Raw genomic sequence first — 12,111 nt, forward strand, 5'->3', positions numbered from 1 at the left:
TCGGTTGGTGCCTAGAGATATCTGGCAGCTTTGGCTGTATAATCCTAGATTGTTATCCTAGTCTGTTTTTGTAATGATGTCTGATTCATCTGACCGGCCTCGTCATTCTCTGTGTGTGTGTGTGTGTGTGTGTCTCCACAGCTGGAGAATAAGAGGGACGCCTTCTTCCCTCCGCTGCACCAGTTCTGTACCAACCCTGCCAACCCTGTCACAGTCATCCGAGGCCTGGCCGGAGCCCTCAAGCTGGGTAAGACGCGCACGGGAAAGCAGCGCCGACCATCATCCTTTGGCTCTACGAAACTCTCGAGCCTAGCGGTTTCCCCTTCAGAGTTTTTCTGGTCGTTTGACCGGGTACAGTTTGAGTCTGTGTGTCGGCGCGTGTCATTTCCTCCCTCGTGTCTTGGTGGGTGTGTCACCGAGGGGTTATGTGTGTGTGTGTGTGTGTGTGTGTTGATCCAGTTGTCATGTATGACAACAGCACCACCTGCAAGCAGACACTGTCATTACATGTGTGGTTGAGAGAGACAACCGTGTGGGCTCTGCCAGGAGTATCACACACACACACACACACACACGCAGTGATCTGCTCACTGATGATTGAGAATTGAGTCATCTATGTTTTTATTATCTTTGTCAAACAATGTCGTCTCTTGGCGGTCCACTACCTTCTGGTTTCATTCATCTCCTACTTACCGCTGGGTGTTGCTATAACCTCAATGCATCTCCGTTTCCAATGCTCCTCCCTCTCACTCTGTCTCTCTCTGTCTCTCCCCCTCTCTCTCTCACTCTCTCTCTCTCTCTCTCTCTCTCTTTGTCTCTCCCCCTCTCCCCCCGTCCCAGACCTGGGCCTGTTCTCCACAAAGACCCTGGTGGAGGCCAACCCGGACCACCTGGTGGAGGTGAGGACCCAGCTGGCCCAGCCCACCGACGAGAACTGGGACCCCAGCGGCTGCAGGAGGATGTGGCGCTGCGAGAGCAGCCGCTCCCACACCACCATCGCCAAGTACGCCCAGTACCAGGCTTCCTCCTTCCAGGAGTCTCTACGGGTCAGTCACACACACACACACAACACACACACACAAAATAAGAAGGGATTTCGGTGCAAGCTGTTGATACTGATTCTTCCCTGTCTTTCAGGAGGAGAACGAGAAGAAGAAAGAGCAGTCGGAGGCAGAGATGGAGAAGTAAGCTTCTCGTCTGTGTCTCTCTCTCCGAGTGTCTGTCCTCACCAACTGTCTGCCCGGTCTCCCTCTCTGCGTTACTTAACTACGTCTCCCATGATTCCACAGTGCAGCGAGGAAGAGGAAAGGCCCGTTCAAGCACATCAAGTTTGGGACCAACATTGACCTGTCTGACGAGAGGAAGTAAGTCTGCCTCTTTCTCCGTCGCGTCATTCATTCGAAATACTGGCTCATAGACGGGGGAGGCCAAAATATTCCAAAGGAACTGCAGTGTTGACCTCTGACCCGGGCTGACCCGTGTGCCCCCTGCAGGTGGAAGCTGCAACTGCAGGAGCTCAGCAAGCTGCCCGCCTTCGCCAGGGTGGTCTCCGCCGGCAACCTGCTCAGCCACGTGGGACACACCATCCTGGGCATGAACACTGTCCAGCTATATATGAAGGTTCCCGGGAGCAGAACACCAGGTACACACACACACACACACACACACCACCGGGAGACGACACTTAGACATGCACGCATACACACTCACGCATGTGGAAGACACCAGGTAAACACACACACACACGCGCTTGTTTATCCGAGAAGTAGTAGTCACGTGTGTCTGTGCGTTTGGAATCTTTCAGGCCACCAGGAGAACAACAACTTCTGTTCTGTCAACATCAACATCGGGCCGGGAGACTGCGAGTGGTTTGCTGTGCCAGAGCCTTACTGGGGAACCATCAACCACTTCTGTGAAAAGTAGGTCAACAGCACCCCGCGCGTCTCCCTTCCGCGTCCGCACTGTCGTGGTGAAGTCGGGTTCACGAGCGCCAGCGAGGACGAGAGGCTCGTTTCGGAACCTCCGCGTTGGCATCCGATAGGACAGGCTTGCCCGTTTGGGAACTTTCAGCATTCCAGATAGGCCGTTCTGGAACTTTTGGTTTGGGAAGCCGCTTCAAATCCTCTTGGCTGTTCTGTTGTATTTACGCTGGGATCTAGCTCAGGCGTCTGTGAAACGTATTTTGTGTGTGTGTGTGTGTGTGTGTGTCCATCACAGGAACAACATCAACTTCCTGATGGGCTCGTGGTGGCCTAACCTGGAGGACTTGTATGAGACGGACGTCCCGGTGTACCGCTTCATCCAGCGCCCAGGAGACCTGGTGTGGCTCAACACGGGCACGGTCCACTGGGTCCAGGCCATCGGCTGGTGCAACAACATCGCCTGGAACGTTGGACCCCTCACTGGTGAGACGGTCACCTTCTGTCTCCTTCTGTCTCTCTCTCTGTTGTTGTCGTTTACTTTATGGCTCTGTCTCAAGTCAGGGCCTTTGTGCTTGTGTGTGGATTCAGTGCAGGGTAGATTCCCTGAGGTAAAACCAGTGGGTAAATATGTATTTAACCTTGCATTATTGATGTCGCTCAGACGGCCAGTCTGCCAGCGCGGTCTCCTACACCGTTTGGTGTTTCAAAAGCAAATAACTCCTTATTTTTTTCTTCTTCTTTTTATGCTACGCTCCTGTCAGTCCATGACTTTTCCAAACTGTGTCATCATTTCTTTCATAAGATCTAGAAGAAACGAAAACAAAACAAATACGAATTTTATGAGACATTACACCTTCCCCCGCTGTCACAATGACTGCAAAGACGTTAAGGCTAAAGTAAAAAATGTAAACCACAAATGAATCTCCGTATGTTTGGTTGAATCTGGCATATACTTAACATAGTTTGTTCATCCTATCGTGTTATGCTGCATTTTTTTCATTGCAAACCAAGCAAGCCGTTCCAAGGTGCATGTTATGTGTTAGCAGTTAGCTTGTGTTATATATCTTTACACCTGTTTCCTTATCACAAATGATTAGCTTGCAAAACAAATAGAGCACAATACATACTCATTACAATAATAATTTATACCTCTTTTTTGGGGGGGTATTTGGGTTATTTTGAATGCGAACAGTGCTATTTACTTTAGTGCTCGGACAGATGTGGGTGGTCTGTTTGGCGCTTGAAAGGGTACTCTAGTCCAGTGTTCATCTGAGCTGTACAGACAAACGAATCACTATAACACTCATCAGATACCTGTATGACCCGACTTGACCTTCTCCCACCTTGCTTCCTCCTTCCCTCTCTCTCCCTTCTTCTCTCCCTCCCCCCTCCCGCTCTCTCCCTCTCTCCAGCACACCAGTACAAGCTGGCCGTGGAGCGCTACGAGTGGAACAAGCTGCAGAGCGTCAAATCCATCGTTCCCATGATCCACCTCTCCTGGAACATGGCCCGGAACATCAAAGTGTCTGACCACAAGCTCTTCGAGATGATGAAGTGAGTCTCACTCCAATGTTATCGCCACTCTACCTCAGATTCTCTGAATTCCTCTGAATGGCACTGCCACATAAACACGCACAACATGCACAAGCACACTGCCCTCTATTATCAACCCTCCCCCTCGTGAGGTAACCTGTGTGTGTGTGTTAGGTACTGTCTGCTGCGGACTCTGAAGCAGTGTCAGATGCTGAAGGAGATGCTGCTGACTGCAGGGAAGGAGCTGGTGTGGCACGGGAGGACCAGGGAGGAGCCTGCACACTACTGCAGCATCTGCGAGGTACACACACGCACACACATACACACTGACGCAATGCCTACATCTGTGGTGGAAAAGCCACACTCCACGCTGGATGATCATTAATTCACATTTCTCCCTCTCTTATCCTCTCTCGCTCTCTCTCTCTTATTCTCTCTCTCTCTTATTCTCCCTCTCTTATTCTCTCTCTCTTATTCTCTCTCATTCTCTCTTTCTCTTATTCTCTCATTCTCTCTCTATCTCACTCTCTCTTATTCTTTCTCTTCTCTCATACTCTCTCTCTCTGTCTCTCTCTCTCGCGCGCGCTCGCTTTCTCTCTCTCTCATTCTGTCTCTCTCTCTCGTATTCTCTGTCTCTTATTCTCTCTCTCTTATTCTCTCTCATTCTCTCTTTCTCTTATTCTCTCATTCTCTTTCTGTCTCTCTCTCTGTCTCTCTCTCACTCTCTCTCTTATTCTCTCTTCTGCCATACTCTCTCTTTCATTCTCTCTGTCTCTCTTTCTCTCTCTCTGTCTGTCTCTCGCTCTCTCTCTCTCTGTCTGTCTCTCGCTCTCTCTCTCTCTCTCTCTCTCTCTCTGGTCTCCCAGGTGGAGGTGTTTGACCTGCTCTTTGTCACCAGTGAGAGTAACAGCAGGAAGACGTACGTGGTGCACTGTCAGGACTGCGCTCGCAGGGGCAGTCCCAACCTGGACAACTTTGTGGTGCTGGAGCAATACAAGATGGAGGACCTCATGCAGGTCTATGACCAGTTCACACTCGTAAGTACACACCAGCCCTTAGGAAGTCCTTATCCAGCGTCCCAGGAACTTGGATGGCACTCGTCCAAGTTCACACCATACTCTCTCCTTGGTTCACACACTAACGACGGGTTTCAGATATCCACACCATGCAGGCTCTCTAGGACCGAAATGTGTTGCATTTTTTCGAAGCAGTTTATATTTTCACATTGTGCACCGTACGTGTGTGTATATGTTTTTTTATATTAGGTGTATATTTACATTTATGCATTTAGCAGACCCTTTTATCCAATGCGACTTCCAAAAGAGAGCTTTACAAAAGTGCATAGGTCACTGATCATAACAACGAGATAGCGCCAAACATTGCGGGTAGCCATAACATGAAGCATACACTGTGAAACCTAAATAAGTCCCTAAGGGATGAACCATAACAGCATGTAGTTGAACAAGTTACAATTTAACATGAACCTCAAAAAGTGCAAGGGTGTACCTGTGGGGGAAAAAAAGCAACCAGAAAAAATATATTACACAGCAAGTACAATAGTTTTATATAAAATATGTTTATGAATAAAGGCCTTTGCACAGAGTCCGAAATTCGTGTCCGAAATGTTTGCACGTAAAAAAATAAACGCAACCTCTCATTCGAGTCAATCGCGCTTACACACTGCCTCCGAAACTTTTGTCCGTCAAAATTAAAGTTTGGATCGGGTTCGAGCCACCGAATTTTGAGGCTGACGATGACGCAAAACGCATACGAAAATGTTGCACTCTGTGTTCAAGGGCCTTTAGTCTTGACCTGCCAAGGGACGGCGGTTGTAAGTTTGTTCATCCAATAACTTGGGCAAGTTTACATACATTTTGGTTTTGGTGTCATTGACGTTAAGGTGAATTGTGACTTTTACAAAAAAAAACGTCTTACTTTGGATGCTGATTCATGATGCATAATGTTCTTCATGTTTCTGTCTCTCTCTGTCTACCTCCCCAGGCTCCTCCATTGCCCTCATCGTGACAGTAACGTTCTACTACTCTGACACCATTCAGAACCCTCAACCAACTGACGGAACCCCTCTCCGGAACCCCCTTTTTTTTTTTGTCTTCTGATATTCAGGAAGTGAGCCAGCAGTCCTCCACTGCGCTCTGTAGCTATCCCACAAGGCAGCTGTGTGAAAGCTGTGTCTATGCAACCTGCCCAGAGTGAAGCACCGCCCCCTGGTGGACTGGAGGGGGAATGGCTGCTCCCTCCCGCCCCCCATGACCAGACTGTTTTAATGCTGGCTCAAGACAACCTTCTCTAGAAAAACATACAAATGGACAGCAACAAAAAAAAACACAAGATTGAAAAGTGGTTTTGTATATATTATTGTTAGAACTGGCAACAACGTCACACAAAGACTACTGACTTTTTCCTTTGTCTTTTGTTTGTGGGCTAAACCCGTACGTTCTCACCGAGTTTGTCGTCTTCCCCCGAGATGAGTAACTTGCTGGTCTTTTGTATCGGGGATGAAATGGAGTCTCCATGGGCAAGTAAAGAAGAAACATGGTTTGTAATGTGAAGAGTTGAGTGCTATAATTTAGCTCATATTTTTTTAATGGCTTTTATGTTTGACCGTGTCTTGTTGATTTGGAACCTCGTTTTGGATTCTTGGGTTCAAAAGGAAATAATGGGAGAAAACACAGCTACGTCACCAAGACAGATCGGTGGCACATAGACTAAGGATTCAACTTTAATTTGTGATTTTGTTTTGTTTTCTAATCCTGATGTAAATTTACACTATTTATAAATGCATATTTATTGCTTGAAGATATTTGTCGATGGAATGCTGTCATTTTTTTCCAGAGTACCTGCCATTGAATTTGAAGGAATTGTGTCGTTTTGCACACAGACCCTCTTACGTTTTCTATATGAATAAAATTGCTTAGCAAGCATTGTACAGAGATTCTTCTTTGAAATTGTTTTATTGTTTGAAGGATGTTTGATGCGTCAATAAACAAAAGTTGTCTTTATTTAAATTTGAACCGTTAGTGTGTTATCTATAGGTTTTTCCATCTCAACATGGGTCTGTACCACTATCTGTGAAACGATATGAACCGACTCATCACACATTAGTGCACACAGTAATGAAGACGGGATCTTATCCCATAGAGACACTCTTATTCTTACAATAGCTTCATCAGTTGAGTCGCTGGGTTTAGTCCAGTCTCTGGAACGGATGACCACCCTACTGGGCCGGCCCCATGTCAGTAATACTGGTTGTATCACTCAGGTAGTTTGCTCAGGGAACCTGTGAGCCAGCCGAGGCTGCAGAGCCCCAGGCACCAGGGAGCTCCATCAGGGAGCTCAACCAGGGAGCTCCTCCACCAGGGCGCTCCACCACCAGGGTGCTCCTTCACCGGGGCGCTCCACCAGGGAGCTCCACCACCAGGGAGCTCCACCACCAGGGAGCTCCTCCACCAGGGCGCTCCTCCACCAGGGCGCTCCTCCACCAGGGCGCTCCTCCACCAGGGCGCTCCTCCACCAGGGCGCTCCTCCACCAGGGAGCTCCTCCACCAGGGAGCTCCACCAGGGCGCTCCACTAGGGATGAAGACAAACAGATAAACAGTAGTTAAAAGCCGAGTCTAGTAGAAAAGCAGGTGTGGGAGGTTGAGATGGTGGGGTGTCCTGGTACCTTGGTAATCTGATAAACGAGGTGGTGGTATCTGGTGGCTGTACAGGGGGTTAGCTCTTAGAACCCAACAACTTTCCCAAATGCTGACATTAACACTAGGTACCTATTATATGACTCTGAACTTTGTAAACGCATACCTCCCAGATCACACTGTGCCACCGACCACAACACAGACCCGAGGCCTAATTAGGCCATGTCTGTCTTTCTGTAATACTGCAGCCTCCGAGGGTGGTTAGAAAAACCCGGAATATTCCAAATGGCAGCCTTTGAACCTGCCGCACTCTCTCTGTTTATGTCTGGTATTTATCTCCAGCCTGGCTTTTTTCATCTGATCTGTTTGTAGTCATTTAGTTTCATCATTGTGGCCACTCGATTTTTGTTGTTGTGTAGTAACTGTAATTACTGGTATTGCAGCACATGCTGTGTGACAGGAAGTGGTTCTGATTGGCCTCCCTCCTAAAGGTACACACTGCCTAAAGCAGCCTATTATCATCTCAAAAAGAGGAAGTTTCTCAATCAACAGTTGATGAAAGAGGAACAGAATGTTCTGCCATGAGGGGTTATAATAACTTTAATAATGTCATCACAATCACAGTCAAAACAGCGGAGCTACTTGATTACAACGGTCAATCCCAGAGACACATAAACCTAACGTTCACAGATGTGGAATGAATGGTAAGATGTGTGCATGTGTGTCAATGATAGCATGTTATCATTGTCACAGACTCACCATGCTCCAGGTCCATGACTCCTGTAGTACTGGCGTCTGTGGGCTTGCCGCCCTGCCGTCCTCCTGTAGCCCAAACATGCTCTCCCCTATCTTGGTGGAGAGCTGCCATCGGAGCAGATGGCTAACCCAGATCTTTGTGAGCTGGAGCAGCTGGACGGCTGCAGCTGCCCCTCTGCCCCCCCCCCCCCCCCCCCCCCCCCCCCCCCCCCCCCCCCCCCCCCCCCCCAGAGGATCCACACAGGCCTCGGAGGGCCTGGAGCTCGCCCGCACCATCAACCTCCCGCAAGAGCCATCGGAGCAGGCAAAAGGCCAGGCCTTCGTCCCTGGAAACATCTGGGAGGCATGTGAAAAAGGGGAATAGGTGACAGCCCTCCTACCTGCACCATGAGAGGATTTTGATTGATAGCTAAGGTTTAGAGGTGGTGCAGTGTTTCAGCACAGCAGGGGTGGGGCCACAAGAACTTGGGGGACAGGGAGAGCGGAGGAGAAGTTTAGGTTTCATGGAAAAAATCTATTGTACCAAGTATGGTTTATGTGGTACAGCCTTGTACCGTGTGTGTCTGCAGCAGACAGATGTCTCTCCAAGTCTGGAAACGGGATGTGTGTCTGAGGATGTCCTCAAAGCTGTAAGACCCCTGTGTGCCCAGAGAGCGACAGAGGGAGCGGGCAGACAGCTAGTGCTTCTGGGGAGAGAGAAGGAATAACAGCGCCTCTGTCAGGTTTCCCAGGAAACTCTGTTGATCATCCAATGGGTGAGTGAGCTCTGGAGACACCCACCAATCAAACCTAAGGATGGAAATGTGGACATGAATGTGACTTGAGACACTAGAGTTGTTTCAAGAACATTCGTCTGTCTTAAAAAAAAACTCAAATGTATCTTTTATGTCTCAACTTTTATGTATCTATAACTTGTCGCCCTCCTGTGTAACATCCGTTTGAAACAATAGAAGAGGAAATGACATATTTGGAATGTTTGACATGTGACAGTTGTTCTTAGGTAATGGGTGTGTTTCCTGGACAAACCACGTTTGTCTTCAAGAAATACTCTTTCTTAAAAACTGGTTCAACGTCAAGATGCTGACCAATTCCACTGTTGCATATTTACATTAGAGGGGGACCATATATTACCTCAGGTATGCAGTAGGTGCTACAAAACTGGATTGTGAGGCAGGAAATAATCCTAAACATTGCAAGGGGGAAACAGTTAATATAGTAACCATACAGTCGCCTTGCTCAGCCTCACTGATGTGCAATGAATAAGAGATTGAAATGAATCACTCATCTTTGTTTTAAGAAGAATAGGCTGACGCATTTCTATTAAGTACACCTTTACAAATGGGTTTCTTGTAAAAAAAAAGAAAAGAAGGAGAGATATTTGTGTATAATATTTATACACCGTATATGTGTATAGATATATGGGAGTCAGATGGCTGAGCGGTGAGGCGTCGACCCAGTAATCAGAAGGTTGCCAGATCGATTACCCGCTGTGCCAAATGCCGTTGTGTCCTTGGGCAAGGAACTTCACCCTACTTGCCTCGGGAGGAATGTCCCTGTACTTACTGTAAGTCGCTCTGGATAAGAGCGTCTGCTAAATGACTAACTGTAAATGTAAATGTGTGTATATGTGTGTATAGATATGTATGTTGAGAGAGATGGACTTACCTGATATGGTCCTTGAAAAGCTTCTTGCAGACGAAGGTGCCTTCATCTTCTCGGGATAAGGGCCCTCTGCATCCAGGGCCAGGCTGCACTGGAGGGCTACTCTGCATCCAGGGCCAGGCTGCACTGGAGGGCTACTCTGCATCCAGGGCCAGGCTGCACTGGAGGGCTACTCTGCATCCAGGGCCAGGCTGCACTGGAGGGCTACTCTGCATCCAGGGCCAGGCTGCACTGGAGGGCTACTCTGCATCCAGGGCCAGGCTGCACTGGAGGGCTACTCTGCATCCAGGGCCAGGCTGCACTGGAGGGCTACTCTGCATCCAGGGCCAGGCTGCACTGGAGGGCTACTCTGCATCCAGGGCCAGGCTGCACTGGAGGGCTACTCTGCATCCAGGGCCAGGCTGCACTGGAGTGCTACTCTGCATCCAGGGCCAGGCTGCACTGGAGGGCTACTCTGCATCCAGGGCCAGGCTGCACTGGAGTGCTACTCTGCATCCAGGGCCAGGCTGCACTGGAGGGCTACTCTGCATCCAGGGCCAGGCTGCACTGGAGGGCTACTCTGCATCCAGGGCCAGGCTGCACTGGAGGGCTACTCTGCATCCAGGGCCAGGCTGCACTGGAGGGCTACTCTGCATCCAGGGCCAGGCTGCACTGGAGGGCTACTCTGCATCCAGGGCCAGGCTGCACTGGAGGGCTACTCTGCATCCAGGGCCTCCAGAGACCCTCCTGACAGCCCAGCACATGCCACCCCAACACACATCTTCAACTTCTCCTAGCTTCCCCCACAATCCTCTGCCCTGGACACAACAAGTTCATGCCGGGACAGCTCAAAGTGGGGACACACTCACTCACTCACCCCCACAGTCATTGTTGCTCATCCGCACTCACCCATGAGTCCAGTTACCTGAGAAATGTATGTGCATTCTTTAACACAGCATCGCACAACACATGCAGATGTACACAGGCTGACAGCAACAGACTCAGACATTTTAGCCCCCCACCCACCCAATCACCCACCCACCCACACATACACCCAACCACGCACTTACTCACACACACACACACACACACACACACACACACACACACACACACACACACCCACACACACGCCTACACACATCATTCTCTGTCTTTATGTCCTGCTTTAACCCTCCCAGAGCACGAGCAACTCAGTAGGAAACAAATGGAGGATGTAGATAAATCGGTTGTCATGGACACATTTCCTCTGGCCTCAGGCTCTGCTGCAACCCTGAGCTGGACCCACGTGATCGTGGGGGGTCCTAGGCCCCGTCCATTCCCCCCTGACCCAGCCAATAGAAGGCCACGACTCTGCAGTGGTCTAAAAGGCAGGATGTCCTGGAAACGTCTCAGAGGGAAGGGTTAGCAAGGCTGCCATGTTGAACAGAGACACCGCAATAACCGACCACGAGATCACATACTTAAATTTAGCCAATTGCAGTTTAGGGATTAGCCTTTTATACAGTGTATCGGGGGCCAATTGTAAAACAGTATAGCATGAGTTTTGATGTCTTATATCATATTACAAGTCCTAGCGTAGCCTATTGTGCAGGGTGATGTTGCATGTAGGGAGTTGAAATACAGTAGAGGACGAGGTGCGTTGAAAATAATTTATTTTGACATTCTTGAATTTCCGTCGGGATTAATGAAGTACACAGAATGTAATCGTTATCATTTAATATCATCCGCATAGTGTGGGCTATAGGCTACTGAAGAATAACAGTCAACATAGCAAACATAAGCATCACACACATTCTGCTGATTAGCATGGCTGGTGTATGTTCTACATTGAAAGATGGGTTTCCAGCCGTTTTGAGCGTGCAATTAAAAAAAAACAATGGATGACAGTAGGTGTCGCCCTTGCAATGAATGAAAGACGTGTTGTGTGGCGTTCGCACGCCCACACACACACTCACACACACGCGCAGACACGCACTCATGCACACGCAAACACCAACACACTGAACCGGTCTGTAGCCCATCAAAGCGGTTCCTAAATGCTAAGGTGTATTCCAAGTGTGTTAGTCATCTTTTTTTTCAGCGTTTGACTCATCTTACATGCGTTCCATTCGAGATAGTTTTTTTCTTCTATATCCCGTTGACTCACACATGCATAAACAGAAAAACACACATGTGAGCGATTTTCGTGGATGAAAAGGATGTACAGCAGGGCAAATACATTTTCTTTAGATTGTGTGGGCCAGCTTTTAAACCAGACAAGTGAACATCCCTGTCATTAGTGGAAGTGGTGGGCTGGAGAAGAATGTGACTGACTGGAGATAGTTTGTTTGTCTCTATGTCTCCTTACTGAGGAATACTGAGAGCAAAATTGGTACATATGACAGCGTTTTCCATGACTTGAATGTTAGCCTATATGGTAGTTTTGGTAGGCAGAGCAGCTATGAGCCAAACCCTAATATTTCTCTCTGGCAACTTGCCTAATCCAACAATCCCCACGTTCGTTCGATCCATTTAGTTTCAACGGTAGCCTATAAACAGTCCCGCTACCTCTGCAGTGGAGTAGATGCCTAATAAACCGTTGTTTTGTGTGTATCAGTATTTA

At 48.6% G+C, this 12,111-nt stretch overlaps 2 protein-coding genes across 2 annotated transcripts in view; both read left to right on the plus strand.

Annotated features, from left to right (window-relative positions):
- The window catches only part of kdm6a (lysine (K)-specific demethylase 6A), a 30,057-nt gene extending 23,582 nt beyond the window's left edge, over positions 1-6,475 (plus strand). The window contains exons 20-30 of the mRNA XM_047047857.1: positions 142-247; positions 841-1,046; positions 1,138-1,184; positions 1,290-1,364; positions 1,494-1,642; positions 1,805-1,919; positions 2,218-2,405; positions 3,335-3,476; positions 3,630-3,756; positions 4,322-4,492; positions 5,457-6,475. Of these exons, the coding sequence (XP_046903813.1) occupies positions 142-247; positions 841-1,046; positions 1,138-1,184; positions 1,290-1,364; positions 1,494-1,642; positions 1,805-1,919; positions 2,218-2,405; positions 3,335-3,476; positions 3,630-3,756; positions 4,322-4,492; positions 5,457-5,480 (1,350 nt within the window). The 3' untranslated portion in view covers positions 5,481-6,475. The remainder of the gene's footprint in view (positions 1-141; positions 248-840; positions 1,047-1,137; positions 1,185-1,289; positions 1,365-1,493; positions 1,643-1,804; positions 1,920-2,217; positions 2,406-3,334; positions 3,477-3,629; positions 3,757-4,321; positions 4,493-5,456) is intronic.
- Positions 6,476-8,153: 1,678 nt separating this feature from the next.
- Positions 8,154-10,507, plus strand: LOC124485713. Its single transcript, XM_047047469.1, has 2 exons — positions 8,154-8,620; positions 9,551-10,507. Exons 1-2 carry the CDS (start codon positions 8,617-8,619, stop codon positions 10,255-10,257), a joined length of 711 nt encoding a protein of 236 aa, XP_046903425.1. The 5' UTR covers positions 8,154-8,616; the 3' UTR covers positions 10,258-10,507.
- The last annotated feature ends 1,604 nt before the right edge of the window (positions 10,508-12,111 follow it).

This window comes from Hypomesus transpacificus, chromosome 23 (assembly GCF_021917145.1).
Source record: "Hypomesus transpacificus isolate Combined female chromosome 23, fHypTra1, whole genome shotgun sequence".
In the NCBI taxonomy this organism is placed as follows: Eukaryota; Metazoa; Chordata; class Actinopteri; order Osmeriformes; family Osmeridae; genus Hypomesus; species Hypomesus transpacificus.